Source organism: Oncorhynchus masou, chromosome 11, assembly GCF_036934945.1.
Source record: "Oncorhynchus masou masou isolate Uvic2021 chromosome 11, UVic_Omas_1.1, whole genome shotgun sequence".
In the NCBI taxonomy this organism is placed as follows: Eukaryota; Metazoa; Chordata; class Actinopteri; order Salmoniformes; family Salmonidae; genus Oncorhynchus; species Oncorhynchus masou.
The window spans coordinates 11966998-11989377 of record NC_088222.1 but is presented as its reverse complement, the minus strand read 5'-3'; the positions used below and the strand labels follow the sequence as shown (position 1 = coordinate 11989377).

Below are 22380 nucleotides of genomic sequence, written 5' to 3'. Positions count from 1 at the left end.
TTTTGAAGGCGAACCGCCGATTCCACTATTGTTGCTGACGCTAATGTTGTTAAAGACACACACCTGCCTAAAAGCTAGTGAGTGGGTAACTATTTATCTTTTGTCGCGAAGAAACAAAAAAAGTATTCCCTCGATCGGGAATGATCATGGCCGCGCCGATGATGCTGGTGTTGATGATGATGCACTCAAAACAAGTTTTATTTTTTGTATTTTTTTTAAATCTGTGATGCGCTGCTGACAATGAATGCATGTATGAATTAATGAATGGACGGATTAATTCAAATGAATACTCAATTTCCCATGTTTCTTGCAATATCGCCCTTGCGTCACCAGTTGCACATGCCTACTCGTCTTTTTGTGCAAAGTCAGGTTTGTTTATGCACTGAAAAGCCAAAAGCGTAATGGCGCCGGACAGGTTGTGATGAGCTAGCGGGAATAGTAACGAATCGACCTACACCCTCGGAAAGAGTACGTGGTGAAATAAGTAAAGAAACCTAAGATAAATTGCTCATCGCGAAAATGCAGATCACTTTGAAAACCCTCCAGCAGCAGACATTTAAAATCGACATAGACGAAGAGGAGACGGTGAGTTGAAACCACCATGTATTTGTTGAAGGGGGTGGGTGGCTTTGGCTAAGTTACCGTTGGCTAACGTTAGCTAGCACACATTCTAGCTCGTTTGACATGGATAACTACTGTAGGTAGCGAAGCAATTTAAACATGTTCAAGTCCCCATTCAAGTAGTGAATTAGTAATAGTATTTAACGTAAAGTAGTAAATTGCTTCATATACACTTATTGCGATTTTTATGATGCAAAAACAGATCTGAAACTTGAGGAAATAGTAACTAACGTTGTCTGATTTATGCTAGCTTTAGCTAGTAACGTTAGCTACCTAATTAGCTGAACTTTATCAATCTCAACTTGCGAGCTCATTAGTTAACGCTGTCTAGTTAAATCACTTCTGTCATGCATAGTTGCAATTTGAATAAATATCTATAATAAACATAAAACGGCAACTTTTGGGTTTGTTTTTATAGCTAGTTAGCTAGCTAACTACTGTTAAGTAATATTAGTCATTATTATAGCTAGCTAACATTCATTTGTTAACTTTAGTCACACGTAGCTCGGTAGCTAGCTAATTATGAAGCAGTTGATTAGTTAGGTAATGGTTCAAATCATTGATCCATATAGCTAGCTATCCAACGACAGCTCTAGGTTTGACAACATATATTTCTCACAATGGACTTCGATCCCTTTATACTTTGTCTACTCTTTTTCTTTACAGGTAAAAACCTTAAAGGAAAGAATTGAGAATGAGAAGGGAAACGATGGTTTTCCGGTTGCAGGGCAGAAATTGATATATGCAGGTACAGTTTGTATTTTATTACCCTTATCTACATTTCCTCTGGCAGTATAAGGATAAATCGTTGTGCTGTCATAATATAATACATGTCTCCTGTTGGTTTGCCTTGTGCCTCACTGATAAGAGAGCTGCATAAGTATGTCAGTACACATGTTGTCATCTCAATGTTTTCATGTATACTGAACAAAAAAAATATAAACACAACATGTAAAATGTTAGTCCCATGTTTCATGAGCTGAAACAAAAGATCCCAGAAATGATCCATATTCACAAAAAGCTTATTTATCAAAAATGTTGTGCACATCCCTGTTAGTGAGCATTTCTACTTTGCCAAGATAATCTATCCAGCAGACACTGTGGAATATCAAGAAAATGATTAAACAGCACGATCATTACACAGGTGCACCTTGTGCTGGGGACAATAAAAAGACCACTCTAAAATTTGCAGTTGTCACACAACACAATGCCATAGATGTTTCAAGTTGAGGGTGTGTGCAATTGGCATGCTGACTGCAGGAATGTTGCCAGAGATGTTCATTTCTCTACCATAAGCCGCCTCCAACGTCATTTTAGAGAATTAGGCAGTACGTCAAACCAGCCTCAACTGCAGACCACGTGTAGCCACAACAGCCCAGGGCCTCCACACCCAGCTTCTTCACCTGCGGGATCGTCTGAGACCAGCCACCCAGACAGTTGATGAAACTGAGGAGGATTTCTGCCTGTAATAAAACCCTTTGTGGGGAAAAAATCATTTTGATTTAGTAGGTTAGCCTATGCCCTACCAGGACCACCCATGACTGTGCCCCTGCCAAGTCATGTGAATTCCATAGTTTTAGGGCTTCATGAATTTATTTCAATTGACTGATTTCGTTATGAACTAACTCAGTAAAATCATTTAAATTGTTGCATGTTGCGTTTTTGATATTTTTGATCAGTATAATTATGTTATGGGAATGCAGAAATTAGTATTCAGTCCGTGTATGTGACATTTTAATGCTGCAAAATCTGACTTTTTGGGAGACGAACAAATTCACATAGATGTAAGTTATAGATCTGTTATTAAAGAAAGTCTGTGGTAGAGCTGTTTCTATGTACACTATGTTTCCTGATCTTAAGTTTAGTTTTTGTTTAATTTTTGGTTATGAAAAATATTTCACAGCGGTTTAGATGGTATAATGATTATCTACACTATAGTTGCTTGTTTTGTAAATAAACTGAATTTAGGCGAACTGTTAGATTCTTAGTAACTAGGAAATGGTGGAGTGGTTTCAGCATAGTGCATCTTTTAATGTTTCTTCACCACTATGACTTAACTTATAGGTGACAGGATAGCAGGGTTCTCCCCAGGGATAGGCTAGGCTTCTGTGAATTTCATTGGCATAGAATGTCAGGGTTCTTGAAGCATTGTTGGCTGATAACTATCTTCATTAGAGGTCGACCGATTTATGATTTTTCAACGCCGATTATTGGAGGACCAAAAAAAGCCGATACCGATTAATCGGACGATATTTTATTTTTGATGTATATTTTTTTTATTTTTTTTTTATTTGTAATAATGACAATTACAACAATACTGAAGGAACTCTTTAACTTAATATAATACATCAATAAAATCAATTTAGCCTCAAATAAATAATGAAACATGTTCAATTTGGTTTAAATAATGCAAAAACAAAGTGTTGGAGAAGAAAGTAAAAGTGCAATATGTGCTATGTAAGAAAGCTAACGATTCAGTTCCTTGCTCAGAACATGAGAACATATGAAAGCTGGTGGTTCCTTTTTAACATGAGTCTTCAATATTCCCAGGTAAGAAGTTTTTGGTTGTAGTTATTATAGGAATTATAGGACTATTTCTCTCTATACCATTTGTATTCCATTAACCTTTGACTATTGGATGTTCTTATGTGTAACAGTATAGCTTCCGTCCCTCTCCTCATTCCTACCTGGGCTCAAACCAGGAACACATGACAACAGCCTCCCTCAAAGCAGTTGTACCCATACAGAGCAAGGGGAATAACTACTCCAAGTCTCAGAGCGAGTGACGTTTGAAACGCTATTAGCTCGCACCCCGCTAACTAGCTAGCCATTTCACATCGGTTACACCAGCCTAATCTCGGGAGTTGATAGGCTTGAAGTCATAAACAGCAGTGCTGCTGGCAAAACGCACAAAACGTGCTGTTTGAATGAATGCTTGCGAGCCTGCTGCTGCCTACCACCGCTCAGTCAGACTGCTCTATCAAATCATAGACTTAGTTATAACATAATAACACACAGAAAGGCATTAGGTCATTAATATGGACAAATCTGGAAACTATCATCCCGAAAACAAGACGTTTATTCTTTCAGTGAAATATATTCAGTGAAGTTCTGTATTTTATCTAACGGGAGGCATGCATAAGTCCAAATATTCCTGTTACATTGCACAACGTTCAATGTTATGTCATAATTACGTAAAATTCTGGCAAATTAGGCGGCCAAACTGTTGCATATACACACTCTGCGTGCAATGAACGCAAGAGAAGTGACACAATTTCACCTGGTTAATATTGCCTGCTAACCTGGATTTCTTTTAGCTAAATATGTAGGTTTAAAAATATATACTTCTGTGTATTGATTTTAAGAAAGGCATTGATGTTTATGGTTAGGTACACATTGGAGCAACGATACGCACCGCATCGACTATATGCAACGCAGGACATGCTAGATAACTACACATGGTTGATGATATTACGAGTTTAACTAGTGATTATGATTTATTGTTTTTTATAAGATGGGTTTAATGCTAGCTAGCAACTTACCTTGGCTTTACTGCATTCGCGTAACAGGCAGGCTCCTCGTGGAGTGCAATGAGAGGCAGGTGGTTAGTGTTGGACTAGTTAACTGTAAGGTTGCAAGATTGAATCCCCCGAGCTGACAAGGTAAAAATCTGTTCTGCCCCTGAACAAGACAGTTAACCCACCGTTCCTAGGCCGTCATTGAAAATACGAATGTGTTCTTAACTGACTTGCCTAGTTAAATAAATGTGTAAAAAAAATAATAATAATCTGCCAAATCGGTGTACAAAAATACTGACTTCCGATTGTTATGAAAACTTGAAATCGGCCCTAATTAATCGGCCGTTCCAATGAATCTGTCGACCTCTAATCTTCATGTTTGTTCCTTGCAGGGAAAATCCTAAATGATGACACTGCTATCAAGGACTATAAGATTGATGAGAAGAACTTTGTGGTTGTCATGGTGGCAAAGGTAAGGTATTAGAGGGGTTGAGATCTGGCCTTTTATTGTGGTGGAGAATTTAATAGTAGATGGCACAGAACTGTTTTTGCATCGTAAAACCATTCTCACACACACACACCAGACCATAACACACATACTGTGGCACCCACTGATATTGGCAGATGGACTTAATTAACTTTCCATGTCATTGGACGTACGTGTCTGTGTGTGTGATGTAGATTTCCTAGGCCTGTCACAGCGGTGTTAATTTAGTCAACAAAAATTGTGACATATTAATGGAATATTAATGGAACATCAATTTCTTTTCAGTGGCAATTGATGAGATTATAACTGACTAAATAGACCCAGGAAAAAATTACTAAACAAATTATTTTTAATTTCAGTTGACTGAAACGAGACTATCCCTGTGACTAAAATTTCAGTGGACTGAACAATAGTTTTTGGAGAGATTGAGTGCTTTTCAGTGACGAGCACAATTAATATTAGCAGCACAGATGCTCAGTTCTTTTCAGCATTGGGCGCACACGCCTAGCCTACATCAGTTCTTTTCAGCATTGGGCGCACACGCCTAGCCTACAGCAGATTTAAGTCAAAACTGTAACTCGGCCACCCTGCAACTTTTATTTCCTTCCTGGTAAGGAACTCCAGTGTAGATTTGGCCTTGCGTTTTTAGGTTATTGTCCTGCTGAAAGGGGAATTCATCTCCTAGTGTTTAGTAGAATGCAGACTGAGCCAGGTTTTCCTCTAGCATTTTTCCTGTCCTTAGCGCCATTAAGTACATGTTTTATCTTGAAAAACTTCCTATTTCTTAATGATTGCAAGCATACCCATAACATGATGCAGCCACCACTGTGCTTAAAAATATGGAGTGATCCTCTGTAATATGTTGTATTGCATTTGCCCCAAACATAACTTTGTATTCACAACAAAAGGTTAATTGCCTTGCCACATTGCAGTATTACTTTAGTGCTTTGTTGCAAGCAGGATGCATGATTTGCATTTTTTTAATACGGTACATGCTCTCTCCTTTTCCCTCTGTCAATTAGGTTAATATTGTGGAGTAACTACAATGTTGTTTTTGCCTATCACAGCCATTAAACTCTGTAACTGTTTTAAAGTTAGTGTAGTGCGTACCAGTACATCACTGGTGCCAAGCTTCCTGCCATCCAGGACCTGTATACTAGGCAGTGTCAGAGGAAGGCCCAAAAAATTGTCAGACTCCAGTCTTCGACTGTTCTCTCCGGTACCGGAGCGCCTTGTCTAGGTCCAAAAGGCTCCTTAACAGCTTCTACCCCCAAGCCATAAGATTGATGAACAATTAATCAAATGGCCACCTGGACTATTTACGTTGCCCCCTCCTTTGTTTTTACACTGCTGTTAGACATTAGTTGTTATCTATGCATAGTCACTTTACCCTACCCACATGTACAAATGACCTTGACTCTCACCTGTACCCCTGCACATTAACTCGTTACTGGTACCCCCTGTATATAGCCTCGTTGTTGTTTTTACTTTGTTACTTTTGATTACATTTTTTTACTTTGGTTTATTTAGTAAATATTTTGTTAACTATTTCTTGAACTGCGTTGTTGGTTAAGGGCTTGTAAGTACGCATTTCACTGTAAGGTCTACAGCTGTTGTATTTGGAGCATGTGACGAATAACATTTGATTGGAAGATGTGATTTGGCCTTGGACTTTAATGCCGGGAAACTTTAATCTGTTTTTCCTAATTTCTTCTAGCATGTTAAATGTTCAATCAGAGGAGAAGAAAACCCTCTAGTTCACCTTTACTCCACAGACACATACAAAGCTCTCCCTCACTCTTCATTTGACCATAATTCTATCCTCCTGATTCCCGCTTACAAGCAAAAAAAAATAAAGCAGGAAGCACCAGTGACTCGGTCAGTAAAGAAATGGTCAGATGACGCAGATGCTCAGCTTCAGGACTGTTTTGTTAGCACAGACTGGAATATGTTTCGGGATTCTTCCGATGGCATTGAAGAGTACACCACATCAGTCGCTGGCTTCATCAATAAATGCATTTATGACGTTGTCCCCACAGTGACTGTACGTACATACCCCAACCAGAAGCCATGGATTCCTGGCAACATCCGCACTGCACAAAAGGGTAGAGCTGCCGCTTTCAAGGAGCGGGACTCTAATCTGGACGCTTAAGAAATCCCACTATGCCCTCTGACTAACCATCAAACAGGCAAAGCATCAATACAGGACTAAGATCGAATTGTACTACACCGGCGCGTGTCAGATGTGGCAGGGCTTGCAAACTATTAGACTAGAAAGGGAAGCACCAGTCGCAAGCTGTCCAGTGTCACAAGCCAACCAGATGAGCTAAATGCCTTTTATGCTCACTTCGAGGCAAGGAGCACTGAAGCATGCATGAGAGCATCTGCTGTTCTGGATGACTGTGATCACGCTCTCAGTAGCCAATTTGAGTATGGCCTTTAAACAGGTCAACATTCAACATTCACAAGGCTGCAGGGCCAGACCGGATTACCAGGATGTGTACACCGAGCATGCGCTGACATTTTCAACCTGCCCCTGATTGAGTCTGTAATACCAACATGTTTCAAGCAGACCACTATAGTCCAGACCTGCCAACATGCACGCATTTTGCGTACCAACTACGCTATTCTCTGTCCATGAACGCAGGTACGAGATCCGATTTTAATAGTAAGCAGAAATGTTATTTGTTATTTATTTGACATTTTAATACAAAATAAATTCACTGGGTAAATCTAACATCCCGTTTCTCGAGCTGCAACAGACCGACATGTACGGAGTTTGTGTCAACGGACATGGAGATTAATACATTATTATTTGACGTAGCTACCCCGTGTTTGCCCCACCTGTTTGTTGTGAGCAGGCCTCCAGGGAGTGGTGTACAGATAGAGGAGTAAACACAGAGCTATGTGCATCCCAAATGGCACCCTATTTCCTATATAGGGCACTACTTTTGACCAGAGCCTGAAGGACCCTGGTCAAAAGTACTCCACTATGTAGAGAATAGGGTGGCATTTGGGACGCCGCCTTAGAATATCCACAGTGGCACAGCAATAACAGTACAGGGGCCAGGAGGGAACTCCCTCCCTACACCCTAGCCCCATTCTCTATCTCTGTCTCTCTACTTACATGGAATGTAATGTATGAAGACCCACACCATCTTATAAACAAGACTGAGGCTCTGTACAGGACATACAGACAGGGGGACACGTTTTGTCTGTCATAGTTGAAGTGTACCTATGATGAAAATTACAGGCCTCTCTTATCTTTTTTAATTGGGAGAACTTGCACAATTGGTGGCTGACTAAATACTTTTTTGCCCCACTGTATATATTTGTGCGAATGTGATATACATTTAATTCTGCATTCCATTAGTTGTATTTTCCATTACGAGGATCACGCAACCTGATAGACTGTAACTAATTATGATCCACGTCACAAAAATCATTACAGAAGTTTAATCAAAAATAAATGTAAACATCTTGGCATTAAATGTCGGGAGTTTAGAAGACTGAGCGATTTAATGAATGAGTGTCCGGTATTAGCTATAGAGGCAATGCTTCTAAAAGGCCTTTGCACTAGATTTGAGATTTTATCAATTTCGAAAATCTGAAATTATGTATGCGAATAAATACAAATCCAATAGGCACCTTTTACATAGGCTGAAACACCGGACTCTTCTAGCGAACAGCGTTCAGATTCCCTTTGCGGTAGCCTACTTAAGCTTTGTCTAGTCAGTTTGCGGTTTGTGTCAATGTGATCATTTGTTTTTATGTTTTCAAAAATGATTTTGCTTTTAGTGTTCATTAGGAACCGTGTTTTAAAAGTGATCAGACCCAAACAGCACAAGCATGCGGGGGGGGAAAGAACCCAATTCGGCACGTGCAACGCGAGCGAGTTGAATCCACAATTTACCGCACGCAGCTGGTACTCTAAAAAGTTGGACAGGGTTGGCAGGTTTGATAATTCCTGTGCCCAAGAACACTAAGGTAACCTGTCTAAATTACTACTGACCCGTAGCACTCACATCTGTAGCCATGAAGTGCTTTTGATACGCTGGTCATGGCTCACACACACCATCAACACCATTATCCCAGAATCCCTAGATCCACTCCAATTTGAATACTGCCCAAACAGATCCACAGATGATGCAATCTCTATTGCACTCCACCCTGCCCTTTCCCACCTGGACAAAAGGAACACCTATGTGAGAATGCTATTCATTGACGACAGCTCAGCGTTCAACACCATAGTGCCCTCAAAGCTCATCACTAAGCTAAGGACCCTGGGAGTAAACACCTCCCTCTGCAACTGGATCCTGGACTTCCTGACGGGCCACCCCCAGGTGGTAAGGGTAGGTAACAAAACATTCGCCACGCTGATCGTTAACACAGGGGCTCCTCAGGTGTGTGTGCTCGGTCCCCTCCTGTACTCCCTGTTCAGTCTTGACTGCATGGCCAGGCACCATTAAGTTTGCCGGCGACACAACACTGGTAGGCCTGATCACCGACAATGATGAGACGGCCAATATGGAGGAGGTCAGAGACCTGGCCGCGTGGTGCCAGGACCACAACCTCTCCCTCAAAGTGATGAAGACAAAAGAGATGATTGCAAACTGCAGGAAAAGGGGGACCGAGCATGCCTTCATTCTCATTGCCAGGGCTGTAGTGGAGCAGGTTGAGAGCTTCAAGTTCATTGGTGTCCACATCACCAACAAACTATCATGGTCCAAACACACCAAGACCGCTGTGGAGAGGGCACGACAAATCCTATTGCCCCTCAGGTGACTGAAAAGATTTGGCATGGGTCCTCAGATCCTCAAAAGGTTCTACAGCTGCACCATTGAGAGCATCCTGACTGGTTGCATCACTGCCTGGTATGGCAACTGCTCGGCCTCCGACCACAAGGCACTACAGAGGGTAGTGCGTACGGCCCAGTACATCACTGGGGCCAAGTTTCCTGCCATCCAGGACCTCTATACCAGGCGACGTCAGAGGAAGGCCCTAAAAATTGTCAGACTCCAGCCACCCTAGTCAGACTGTTCTTTCTGCCACTGCACGGCAAGCTGTACCGGAGTACCAATATAAGTCCAAAAGGAGGCTTAACAGCTTCTTCCCTCAAGCCATAAGACTCCTGAACAGCTAATCAAATGGCTACCCAGACTATTTGCGTTGTCCCCACCCCACCCCCTCTTTTACTCTGCTGCTACTCTGTTTGTTCATCAACGCATAGTTACTTTAATAACTACCTACATGTACATCTTTCCTCAACTAACCTGTGCCCCCACACATTGTCTCTGTACCGGTACCCCCTGTATATAGCCTCACTACTGTTATGTTACTGCTGCTCTTCAATTATTTATTTGATATTTTTCTTATCTATTTTTACTTCACACATATTTTTATTAACTGCATTGTTGGTTAAGGGCTGCAAGTATTTCACTACGGTCTACACCTGTCGTATTCAGCGCATGTGACAAATGCATTTAGATTTGAAGTCAAATTGGCGTCATGTTGAAATCCGGAGTGGTTTCCTTCCTCTCCGGCAACATAGTTAGGAAGTACCCCTGTCTCTTTGTAGTGACTGGGTGTGTAGACACCATCCAAAGTGTAGTATATCTTCCCCATGCTCAAAAGGATATTTTGATGTCTGCTTTAAAAAAAATAAAAAAATATTGCCCGATCTACCAATAAGTGCCATTGGAAGGAGGCTTTGGAAAACCTCTATGGTCTTTGTGTTTTGTAATTCACTGCTCGGCTGAGAGACCTTACAATTATCTGTATGGGTGGGCTACAGAGATGGGTTAGACACTTATTGCACACAGTGAGTCCATGCAACTTATTAGGTGACTTGTTAAACACATTTTTACTCCTGAACTTTAGGGTTGCCATAACAAAGGGATAGAATACTTATTGACTCGACATTTCAGCTTTTCATTTGTAATTAATTTCTAAACATAATTCCACTTTGATATTATGGGGTATTGTGTGTACGCCAGTGGGGGGGTCCACGTTGAACTCATTTTAAATTGTCTTTAACACAACAAAATGTGGAGAAAGTCGAGGGGTGTGAATTCATTCTCAAGGCACTACCTGTTTTTCCCTCACTTGAGTATAGAAAAGTATTTACATTTTTAGTCTTGCGCAACCCTCACACTTTCCTCACTGCATTTCTTAGACAGGTTCTGTAGCCAATGTACTAGCTAAGTCCACCTTTTTTCTTCAGAGAAAGCGGCTTGATTCTAGCCATTACTGTTCAAAACATATGACCCATAATACCTCCGCTACATTGGCAGGCCGCATTTTCCATTCATAAAGCATTTTGCGGGCCATTCTAAAACAAGTCTATTTGTGGCCCGGATTGTTAACCATTTGTTTAGGCTACGCCTTCAGTCATGTTATCTCATTAGCTAGCTATTGCTAACAACCTGGGTTGCGTTCAGCGGGATGTAACGTTTGGTAACTTTCAGCTTTGTAGAACAAACTTGGCTGTCTGACATGTTGAATAAGGAATAACATCAGCTCTGTTTTTGCAACTGAACGTGGCCCTGTAGCCTGAATGCAAACATTTTGGTGGCACAAACAATTTATTGAGTAAATAACATTGGGCTGTTGGACCGTTGATAACGATGACAATGTGACTGAGATGCAACCCATACTACTTTGCAAATACTTTGAAGAAGTGTCGAGAGAGACTTGTCAGTTCTAAATGCAGTTATGAATGTAATACTAAAAATAGCAAGGTGGAACAAAAACTCATGATAAATAGAAGAGCACAAGAAAGATTGTGTGGAGTTAGTATAATATTAAATACAATGGTCAACTCAGTCCCTGTAGCCATTTTGTTGACTATTAATTTCCTGCAATCCTACACATTTTGGCATGGTGCGGAGAGAATTTTAGTTTAAGCACATTTTCTGCAATTCTACACTTTGGCCTGGTTTGTCGGGTTCTTATGCTGAGTGACTCAAACGTAAAATCAATGGGGATGCCATGAGATTTGACATTCTCCCGACTGTCTTATTATTAGTTTTAAAATACTTTAAGTGTAAATTTAATTTATTTTTTTGGAGTGGTGGCCACGGTTTAGCAACAGTGGCCGACCGCTACTAGATTAATACAGGGGAAACACTGATTTGTTTACTATTGGTTAATGATACAATACAAATGAAAGGTAATTTAGTTGATTCAAATGGCCCAGTGCTTTTGTAATTTTGACAACTACAGTGGCAAAGTATGTGAACCCTTTGGAATTACCTGGATTTCTGCATAAATTGGTCATCAAATTTGATCTGATCTTCATCAAAGTCACAACAATAGAAATACATTTTAAGCACACTAACGCACATATTATTGTATTCGATATAGACAAAAAATTACATAATTGAAACATTCACAGTGTAGGTTGGAAAAAGTATGTGAAACCCCTAGGCTAATGACTTCTCCAAAAGCTAATTGGAGTCAGGAGTCAGCTAACCTGGAGTACAATCACTGAGATGAGATTGGAGATGTTGGTTAGAGCTGCCTTGCCCTATTAAAAAACACAAGAGGCATTGCCTGATGTGAGCCATGCCTCGAACAAAAGAGATCTCAGAAGACCTAAGATTAAGAATTGTTGACTTGCATAAAGCTGGAAAGGGTTACAAAATTATCTCTAAAAGCCTTGATGTTAATCAGTCCGCGGTAAGACAAATTGTTTATAATTGTAGAAAGTTCAGCGCTGTTGCTACTCTCCCTAGGACTGGCCGTCCTGCGAAGATGACTGCAAGAGCAGTCCTAGAATCCTGGAGTGTCAGCTAAAGACATGCTAACATCTCTGACGAGTCTACAATACGTAAAACGCTAAACAAGAATGGTGTTCATGGGAGGGCATCACGGAAGAAGCCACTAATGTCTGAAAAAAAAACATTCCTGCACATCTGAAGTTTTCAAAAGTGCACCTGGATGTCCACAGCGCTACTGGCGAAATATTCTGTGTACAGATGAAACAACTACAGTTGAGTTGTTTGGAAGGATCACAACACTATGTTTGGAAAAAAAAAGGCACAGCACAACATCAAAACCTCATCCCAACTGTAAAGTATGGTGAAGGGAGCGTCATGGTTGGGGGGGCTGCCTCAGGGCCTGGACATCTTGCTATCATAAACTTTCAAATGTATTTTTCTGTCGATCAAGGCATTTTGCAGGAGAATGTACAAATAGAAGTTGAGTAGTGCAGCAGGACAACGACCCAAAACACAGAAGTAAATCATCAGAATGACTTCAACAGAAGAAAATACACCTAGAGTGGCCCAGTCTGAGTCCTGACCTCAACCTGATTTTTTTAGATGCTGTGGCATGATCTCGAGAGCAGTTTACAACAAACTAGAGGTCGACCGATTTAATCGAAACGGCCGATTTTAATTAGGGCCGATTTCAAGTTTAAATAACAATCGGAAATCAGTATTTTTGGACACCGATTTTAAAATAATTTACACCTTTTTTATTTAATCTTTATTTAACTAGGCAAGTCAGTTAAGAACACATTCTTATTTTCAATGACTGCCTAGGAATGGTGGGTTAACTGCCTCGTTCAGGGGCAGAACGACAGATTTTTACCTTGTCAGCTCAGGGGATTCAATCTTGCAACCTTACAGTTAACTAGTCCAACACTAACCACCTGCCTCTCATTGCACTCCACGAGGAGCCTGCCTGTTACGCGAATGCAGTAAGCGAAGGTAAGTTGCTAGCTAGCATTAAACCTATCTTATAAAAAACAATCAATCATAATCACTAGTTAACTACACATGGTTGATATTACTAGTTTATCTAGCGTGTCCTGCGTTGCATATAGTCGATGCGGTGCGTCTCGTTGCTCCAATGTGTACCTAAACATCAATGCCTTTCTTAAAATCAATACACATAAGTATATGTTTTTAAACCTGCATATTTGGCTAAAAGAAATCCAGGTTAGCAGGCAATCTTAACCAGGTGACATTATCACTTCTCTTGCTTTCATTGCACGCAGAGTCAGTGTATATGCAACAGTTTGGGCCGCTTAATTTGCTAGAATTTTACATAATTATGACATAACATTGAAGGTTGTGCAATGCAGCCTGCTGCTGCCTGCCACCCATTAGGTAAAATACAGAACGGTTCCGTATTTCACTGAAAGAATAAACGTCTTGTTTTCGAGATGATAGTTTCCGGATTCGACCATATTAATGACCTACGGCTCGTATTTCTGTGTGTTATAACTAAGTCTATGATTTGATAGAGCAGTCTGACTGAGAGGTGGTAGGCAGCAGCAGGCTCGTAAGCATTCATTCAAACAGCACTTTCCTGCATTTTGCCAGCAGCTCTGCAGGTCTGAAACTACAGAAAACGTTTGGTTGAGGTTATTGCTGCCAAAGGAGGGTCAAATCCAAGGGTTCACATACATTTCCCACCCTGCACTGTGAATGTTTACACGATGTGTTCAGTAAAGACATGGAAACGTATAATTGTTTATTATTTTAAGCAGACTGTCTATTCTTGTGACCTAGATGAAGATCACAATCTTATGACCAATTTATGCAAAACTCCAGACATTTCCAAAGGGTTTACACACTTTTTTCTTGCCACTGTAGACTAAATCCTTTTTGTCATTTGAATAAGACTTAGTGATATTTTAGTCGATGACTAAATCTAAAAAATAAGTGCCGAAATTAGCTGACACACACCTCAATATCACACTGACAGAATGCAGATTGCATCCCACTGTGCAGAGTCGATTGGAATCAGTGTTACAGCCCCCCTTCCCATGCTTACAGGTGCAGCAACAGTTCATCCAATGATTGAATATTCTACCACACTGAGCTACAATATGTCACTTCTGCGCAGTTTGAGTGTCTGACAGGCGGCAGCAGGTAGTGTCCTTGAAAGATGCAAATAAACAACCATCTTTACCATTCAATATCTATGAGTCTTGGCTCTGATCCTATATTGATGGGAAAATCTAACTTTAAGCAAGATGAGTAGCCTACGAGGCTGGCAAGCTTGTTTTCTTGCTGTGTTTTTGCTTAGTAAAAAAGGAACTATTGCTACCTCACAAAGTGAAAGTCGCCTAAAATGAATACTATTGCTTCACAGTAATTCCCAATGTGTCCATGTCTGTATGTAGCCTAAAGCAGATCACAGGCTTCTTACATGACACGATCCATATTGGTTAAATCATTGTTACTGTATCACTTATAGGCATAAGTGTTCTTTTAAAAAGATGCCTTGGAAAGAAACAAAAACCGAGCGCTGTGGGTGTCCCCTTTTCTCTCTGTAGCCTAAAGCAGCCCCAGCAGCTGCCCAGCCTTCTGGTTCTGCCACCACCTCCTCCAGCACTACAGCCCCCACTGTACCCACGGCTGCCTCGCCAGGCTCAGATGACCCACCAGAGGGGTCCAAGCCAGCCGAGGAGAGGCCCTGCAGCACTTCAGCACCAGCATCAACCCCCACCAGGTAGGTCTGGTTTGGCAGTCACTGCTGTGTCACAAATGACAACTTATTTTCTATATCGTTCACTACTTTTGACCAGAGCCCTGTTGCCTATATAGTGCACTACATAGGGAGTAAGGTGCCATTGGGGATGCTGTCGATGTTACCTCGGCCTGAAGACCACAGCCCAGCTGGCAGCCATTAATAGGAGGCTGTTTTTACCGGTCCATCTCAACGGTAGCCTCATGCAAAGGCACAGACACGCCGGTAGCGTTTGCCAGCTGAGACTACTTAGCACCTCTGAACAGAGTGCCAGCCGTCATTTGCGAACTGATTCTACATGTAGAATCATGTGTAAAAATGTCAGCAGTCGCCCACCGGTGGGTGGTCCCTGAAACACACTGAACGAACGGCAGATGGACGTGCGGTGTGTGTTCTCTCCTAAGACGAGGCCAGTAGACATGTTGCTAGTGTCTGAGCTTATAGAAGGATGAATGCATCTCTTTGTGGTTGTATTTTAGTACAGGGCAGACCATGTGATATACTACTTGAACAGTACTCATCAGTGTCACGCTCCTTTTCTTTCAGTTCCTCTGGTCTATTGACAAATGTGAACATGTTCGAGGAGGCAACTTCTGCTCTGGGTAAATGGTCTTCCTGATATAAGTGAACATTATTGAGTGTTTATGTGATTGATAATCCTTTACCTTGTCCTGTAATAGATGGGTGTATGGCCATGTGTCTTGGTAGTCTTCCCTATATAGATAAAGAAGTGAAAGGCATAGCTCTGCCTCACAATCTGTTTTTATTAGGCTATGTTTATCCTAGTGAATGATGTCATCTGAAGCTTGCAGAATCTCTCAGATCAAAATGCTGTCTGGTTGGTTTGTTGTTCTTCCTGCTCTTCAGTGACAGGCCAATCGTATGAGAACATGGTGACAGAGATGATGCTGATGGGCTACGAGAGGGAGCAGGTAGTGGCAGCGCTCAGAGCCAGCTTCAATAACCCAGACAGAGCTGTGGAGTACCTGCTTACAGTAAGCACACACACACACACACAGCTTCAACAACCCAGACAGCTGTGGAGTACCTGTTTACAGTACACACACACACACAGCTTTAGCAACCCGGACAGCTGTGGAGTACCTGCTTACAGTAAACACACACACACACAGCTTTAGCAACCCGGACAGCTGTGGAGTACCTGCTTACAGTAAACACACACACACACAGCTTTAGCAACCCGGACAGCTGTGGAATACCTGCTAACAGTATCTCCCCATCACACCATACACTTCTCTAGTCTGACACGCCTTTTTATTCAGTGTGAAAGAAATGCTCTAACCAACCCCCAGCCACATCTAGCTTAATGGATGGGTAACTATTGTCTAGACGTATACACATCTTCATTAAATACAATAGATGGCCGTAATAACACAGACACACCTGGCTAACCGGATGGGTCATGTAATCATCTAGAGAATTTGAGTATTTTGTTTAGACAAGTAGGTAGCTAGCTAAACAATGAACCCCCCCCAAGAGTTCCCAGTTGTCTTGAACGCACTGAAGTCAGAGATTTCCGACTTGCCAGTTGTTTTGAATGGGGCAATAGTTCCAACCCATACTACTAGCAATAAAAACTGATTGTCATAGCTAGCCACCAAGCTTGAATCTGCAGGTATCTAAAGCTAACTAAAGCTAACTAACTAGGTTCAATGTTAAATAATATTATTTCAGAGATCATACATGTAACGCTAGCGAGCCAGCCAACGCAAGCTAGCTAACTTTAACTTGCAATGAATGATAATGACTTTCTGACAAAATTAGAAATGTATAATATCTTAAAATGTAGCTATCGAGACTCTTACCCGTATGAATGAACGATTCTTCCTCTGTCACGATGCCGTGGATGCCCTTAGTTTGAAGATGTTATCCGGGGACAGGTGTTTTATCCAACAGCCTCCTGTGTTCTCTTTTCAACTCCCTCCACATATTTGCAATCAAAATGCCAGAATTATCTCCATCTCCTTAGCTATCATACTCTTCCACCGGGCATTTGACTGATTTCAAAACTCAACTTCTGTGATTGCCATTTCTTCCCCATCACTGTCATCAGAAACAACACTTTTGTGGTTATTCATGATATCTTTCAAAAAAGCTGCAGTGGAAAGGATTATCTACACATACTGAGCAGCTCATGCTATAGACAGAAGCGTGCTTCATGGCAGACCAATCCGAACTCATCTCTCGGCATGTCCAGCCCATCCATTATCTCAGCCAATCATGGCTAGCGGGAAGGTTCCTGGCTTTTTCCGTGGCTAAATCGACTAGGTTTGTAATTGAATGATTTTTAATATTTACAGATGGCATACACGTTTATTATGGCACATGAAAGTTCACATGTTCCAGTAGGCATTTCTGCAACGACAGAAAAACGCATTTCGATTTATTTTTTTATAATTATGTTTTAGTTCAAATACCTCTCCTGTGAAGTAGTGTCGTGCGCCATATGCCGAGTTTCCTGAAATGAGTCACACATGATATTGACTGGTTATTCCATAGTAAAACAAACAAAATACCCCTTTTCAAGTACTTCAGGTTTTCATCCACATGTTACTTAAAGCTGGAATGAAGCAAGCTAGATTCCTCCACAGTCGGACAGTTCTCACGTTGGGTCGCTAATACGGTAGTGAACGTTGTCGTGTGTGTTCTTCAGGGGATCCCAGCTGGGGAGGAGAGCCATGTGGGTGCTGACCCAGTGGTGCCCTCTGTGGGTGGAGGAACTCCAGCTCTCAACACAGGCAGTATGACGACCCCCGCCAGCGTTGCAACAGGAGGTGAGTGTGGGTGGGCGCGCTGCCTCTACACTGGGTAACAACACTTATGTATGCTGTGGACACTAAGAAAACATTTGATGCATTTTTATTCTCTTTTTTTCTCTGAAATAATAAGAAACTGGTAACATATTGACTGACCATTCTCAGCATCAGCTAGATTCTGAGATGACCTCCATGCTGCACTGGATCGATTGTTCCAAACCGCTTATGGCATGTCATACTGGAGGTTTAATAAGCTGAAATAAAAGATCCCATAAATATTCCATACACAGTTTGTTTCTCTCTAATGTTGTGTACAAATTTGTTTACATCCCTGTTAGTGAACATTTCTCTTTTGCCAAGATAATCCATCCACCTGACAGGTGTGGCTTTATCAAGAAGCTGATTAAACAGAATGATCATTACACAGGTGCACCTTGTACTGGGGACAATAAGGCCGCTCTAAAATGTGATGTTTTGTCATACAGCACAATTGCCACAGATGTTTCAAGTTTTGATGCAGCATGCATTTGTCGTGCTGACTGCAGGTATGTCCACCACAGCTTTTGCCAGAGAATTTAATGTTAACTTCTCTACCATAAGCCGCCTCCAATGTTAGAGAATGTGGCAGTACATCCAACCAGCCTCACAACCACAGACCACGTGTAACCACGCCAGCCCAGGACCTCCACATCTGGCTTCTTTACCTGCGGGAGCATCTGAGACCAGCCACCCAGACAGCTGATGAAACTGTGGGTTTGCAAAAGCAAATTATTTCTGCACAAACTGTCAAACTGTATCAGGGAAGCTCATCTGCGTGCTAGTCGTCCATACTAGGGTCCTGAGCTGACTGCAGTTTGGCGTCGTAAGGCAACTTCAATGGGCAAACACTCAACTTTGATGGCCACTGGCATGCTGGAGGAGTGTGCTCTTCACGGATTAATCCTGGTTTCAACTGGCATGCTGGAGGAGTGTGCTCTTCACGGATTAATCCTGGTTTCAACTGGCATGCTGGAGGAGTGTGCTCTTCACGGATTAATCCCGGTTTCAACTGGCATGCTTTAGGAGTGTGCTCTTCACGGATTAATCCGGTTTCAACTGGCATGCTGGAGGAGTGTGCTCTTCACGGATTAATCCCGGTTTCAACTGGCATGCTTTAGGAGTGTGCTCTTCACGGATTAATTCCGGTTTCAACTGGCATGCTGGAGGAGTGTGCTCTTCACGGATTAATCCTGGTTTCAACTGGCATGCTGGAGGAGTGTGCTCTTCACGGATTAATCCCGGTTTCAACTGGCATGCTCGAGGAGTGTGCTCTTCACGGATTAATCCCTGTTTCAACTGGCATGCTCGAGGAGTGTGCTCTTCACGGATTAATCCCGGTTTCAACTGGCATGCTCGAGGAGTGTGCTCTTCACGGATTAATCCCGGTTTCAACTGTACATGGCAGACGGCGTCGTGTGGGTGAGCGGTTTACTGATGTCAACACTGCAAACAGAGTGCCCCGTGGTGGAGGTCGGGTTATAATATGCACGGCCCCATGTCACAAGGATTTAATCTGTACACTTCCTGGAAGCTGAAAATGTTCCATGGTGTACATTCTCGCCAGACGCCATGTTTGGGATGCTCTGGATTGACGTGTACGACAGTGTGTTTCAGTTCCACCAATGTTCAACAACTTCACACAGCCATTAAAGAGGAGTGGGACAACATTCCACAGCCATTAAAGAGGAGTGGGACAACATTCCACAGCCATTGAAGAGTAGTGGGACAACATTCCACAGCCATTAAAGAGGAGTGGGACAACATTCCACAGCCATTAAAGAGGAGTGGGACAACATTCCACAGCCTGATCAACTCTAAAGGAGATGTGTTGCGCTGCCTGAGGCAAATGATGGTCCCACCAGATACTGGTTTTCTGATCCAGTCATGTGAAATCCATAGATTAGGACCTAATTAATTTATTTAAATTGACTTGATTTCCTTATGAACTGTAACTCAGTAAAATATTTGAAGAAGTTGCGTTTTACATTTATCAGTATAGTACAAGGACCTGTGTGGACATGTAATGTTGAACTGTGGAAACAGAACACCTCTTCTCCCCGCTGTGTATCCAGCCAATCCTCTGGGGTTCCTGGTTAACCAGCCTCAGTTCCTCCAGATGAGACGGATCATCCAGCAGAACCCCTCTCTGCTCCCTGCCTTACTACAGCAGATAGGGAGGGAGAACCCCCAGCTTCTGCAAGTATGGATGACTCGCACACTACTCTTTTAGAATTATATAATTATTATTTTTGAGTTTATTTAACCTTTTAACTAGGCAAGTCGGTTAAGAACAAATTCTTATTTACATTGACGGCCAAACCCTCCCCTAAGCCGGACGACGCTGGGCCAATTGTGCGCCGCCCTATGGGACTCCCAATCACGGCTGGTTGTGATACAGCCTGGGATCGAACCAGGGTCTGTAGTGATGCCTCTAGCACTGAGATATAGTGCCTTAGACCACTCGGGAGCCTGCTGCGCCACTCTTACCGCCACCAAAGACACAACACACACACTGCTATTTACAAGCACTGCTATTTACGATATACTCCTGAATGGATGATCCAGACTATTATTCCACAATCTTGTAGTTGAACTGGTTAAAATGAGCAGTAGATAGACTAGTTGAATGCTGAATTCCAGATAGTTTCGTCTGCCAAATCAATTCCCCTCTGTATCCTTCATCTCTTTAGGCCTCTGCATAGTGATGAGATCAGAACCTGAAGGCATTGCAGCAGGCCCCCACTGGGAGACTAAAACACTTGAATGTCCCAAATTGCCCCCTAATCCCTTTTACAGTGCACTACTTTTGACCAGGGCATCTACTAGCATGTTAGTAGATACCCATAGACTTCCAGTCATTGCACTAGTGCTAGTTTGTATTACCTTGCGACACTAACTTCCTTCATTCTGGACACAGATGCGTAAAAATGTTATCCACAAGTTCATCTGACTCTAGGCCGGTCATTGTAAATAAGAATTTGTTCTTAACTGACTTGCATAGTTAAATAAAGGTTACATTTAAAAAATAAAGTACATAAAGGGCCTTATTGTGAAAATCCCGAAGTATCCCTTTAAGAAATGGCTATTCTTTTCCATTGGAAATGTTTTGCTACAGTGTGCCCTAATGAACACGTCTTGTTTGTTTCCCTCCCAGCAAATCAGCAGCCACCAAGAGCAGTTTATCCAGATGCTGAACGAGCCAGCCCAGGAGGGAGGACAGGGTGGTGGTGGTGGAGGAGGTGGTGGTGGTGGTGGAGTGGGGGTTGGTGGGGAGGCTGGAAGTGGCATGAACTACATCCAGGTCACACCCCAGGAGAAGGAGGCCATTGAGCGGGTAAGGAAGGAATCTCACAGGTCATGATGGCTGTTATGTGGCTACAGTTGAAAATTAGCTAGTTAGCTAAATCTGGAACATTTACAGAAATGTCAGTTAATCTGCATTCTCCATGTCAAATAAACCTAATAACAAAAAGCCAAGTGTTTGTTGTTTTCAACTGAAGACGAATGACTCCATTACATAGATATCTATCTGAACAAGTCATGCAAATCCTGTAATTTCTGATCTTTGTTAATTTAATTTCCATGTTGACTTTGTCTGCTTCCTCTTCAGCTAAAAGCCCTAGGATTCCCAGAAGGACTTGTTATACAGGCCTACTTTGCCTGTGAGAAGAACGAGAACTTGGCTGCTAACTTCCTTTTACAACAGAACTTTGACGATGACTAGAAAGGGAGCCATGATAGTCATTTTGATCCTTTTTTCCCCCCTCTACTTTTTTGATTGATCAATATCTCATAAAAGCATAAAAACATGGGTCTTCAGTTTCCTGAATTTTCCTACAAATACATGATACATCTTCTTGGTAACAGTGGATCATAGTTTTTGTAAGAAATAAAAGCTTTTTCTAATCACCTTAATGGTTGAATTGAGTAACAGTTACTTAGTTCATCAGATCACCAGTGTACTACCTGTTTTTATTTCATTCAGCCAAAGACCAACATGATTGTTTCTCACAAGGAAATAAATACTGGTTTAAAGGGTTGATCACAGAACGTTGTTTCCCAATGTTGTTATAAAAGATGAGCTTGTATGTGATTGGGAAGTTTATGGTATATTCATTCCTATACATAATTGTTGCTTTTTTTCTGTCTCAATTTACCAGTATAGGGATCCCAGTACATAATAAATAAATAAAAATGCAATTTGAAATTACAGTGAAATTTTTTAAACGAGCAACATTGTTAACTTTTAAATTTGTATTAAACTTCCGACATGAACTTCTAGAGAAGTGTGATACAGCATCTAAAATGAGTTGCCAAGGCAACTGTACAAATATGGGAAGTACTGACGTATTTTCATGCAACCTGAAAAAAGAAATTGAACCTAGTTCTTTGTCATCCGAGGCATGTATATGGTTTCTCTTGCTTAGTGTTTACAGTTACTATCAACTTGATT

The 22380-nt window shown here is 41.7% G+C and overlaps 1 protein-coding gene across 1 annotated transcript; it reads left to right on the top strand.

Moving 5' to 3' along the window:
- Window positions 1-365: 365 nt before the first annotated feature.
- LOC135548114 (UV excision repair protein RAD23 homolog B-like) lies at window positions 366-22134 on the top strand. The gene is made up of 10 exons (XM_064977402.1): window positions 366-585; window positions 1288-1369; window positions 4532-4611; window positions 14918-15093; window positions 15658-15713; window positions 15979-16106; window positions 17786-17906; window positions 20000-20127; window positions 21082-21261; window positions 21538-22134. Exons 1-10 carry the CDS (start codon window positions 520-522, stop codon window positions 21649-21651), a joined length of 1131 nt encoding a protein of 376 aa, XP_064833474.1. The 5' UTR covers window positions 366-519; the 3' UTR covers window positions 21652-22134.
- Window positions 22135-22380: the final 246 nt, after the last annotated feature.

Bases quoted from the DNA above. Each gene is read 5' to 3' on its own strand.
- LOC135548114 (XM_064977402.1), top strand. From the start codon at position 520: ATGCAGATCACTTTGAAAACCCTCCAGCAGCAGACATTTAAAATCGAC. The intron at 586-1,287 runs GTGAGTTGAAAC...TTTTCTTTACAG, and splicing joins ACATAGACGAAGAGGAGACG to GTAAAAACCTTAAAGGAAAG. The intron at 16,107-17,785 runs GTAAGCACACAC...TGTGTTCTTCAG, and splicing joins CTGTGGAGTACCTGCTTACA to GGGATCCCAGCTGGGGAGGA.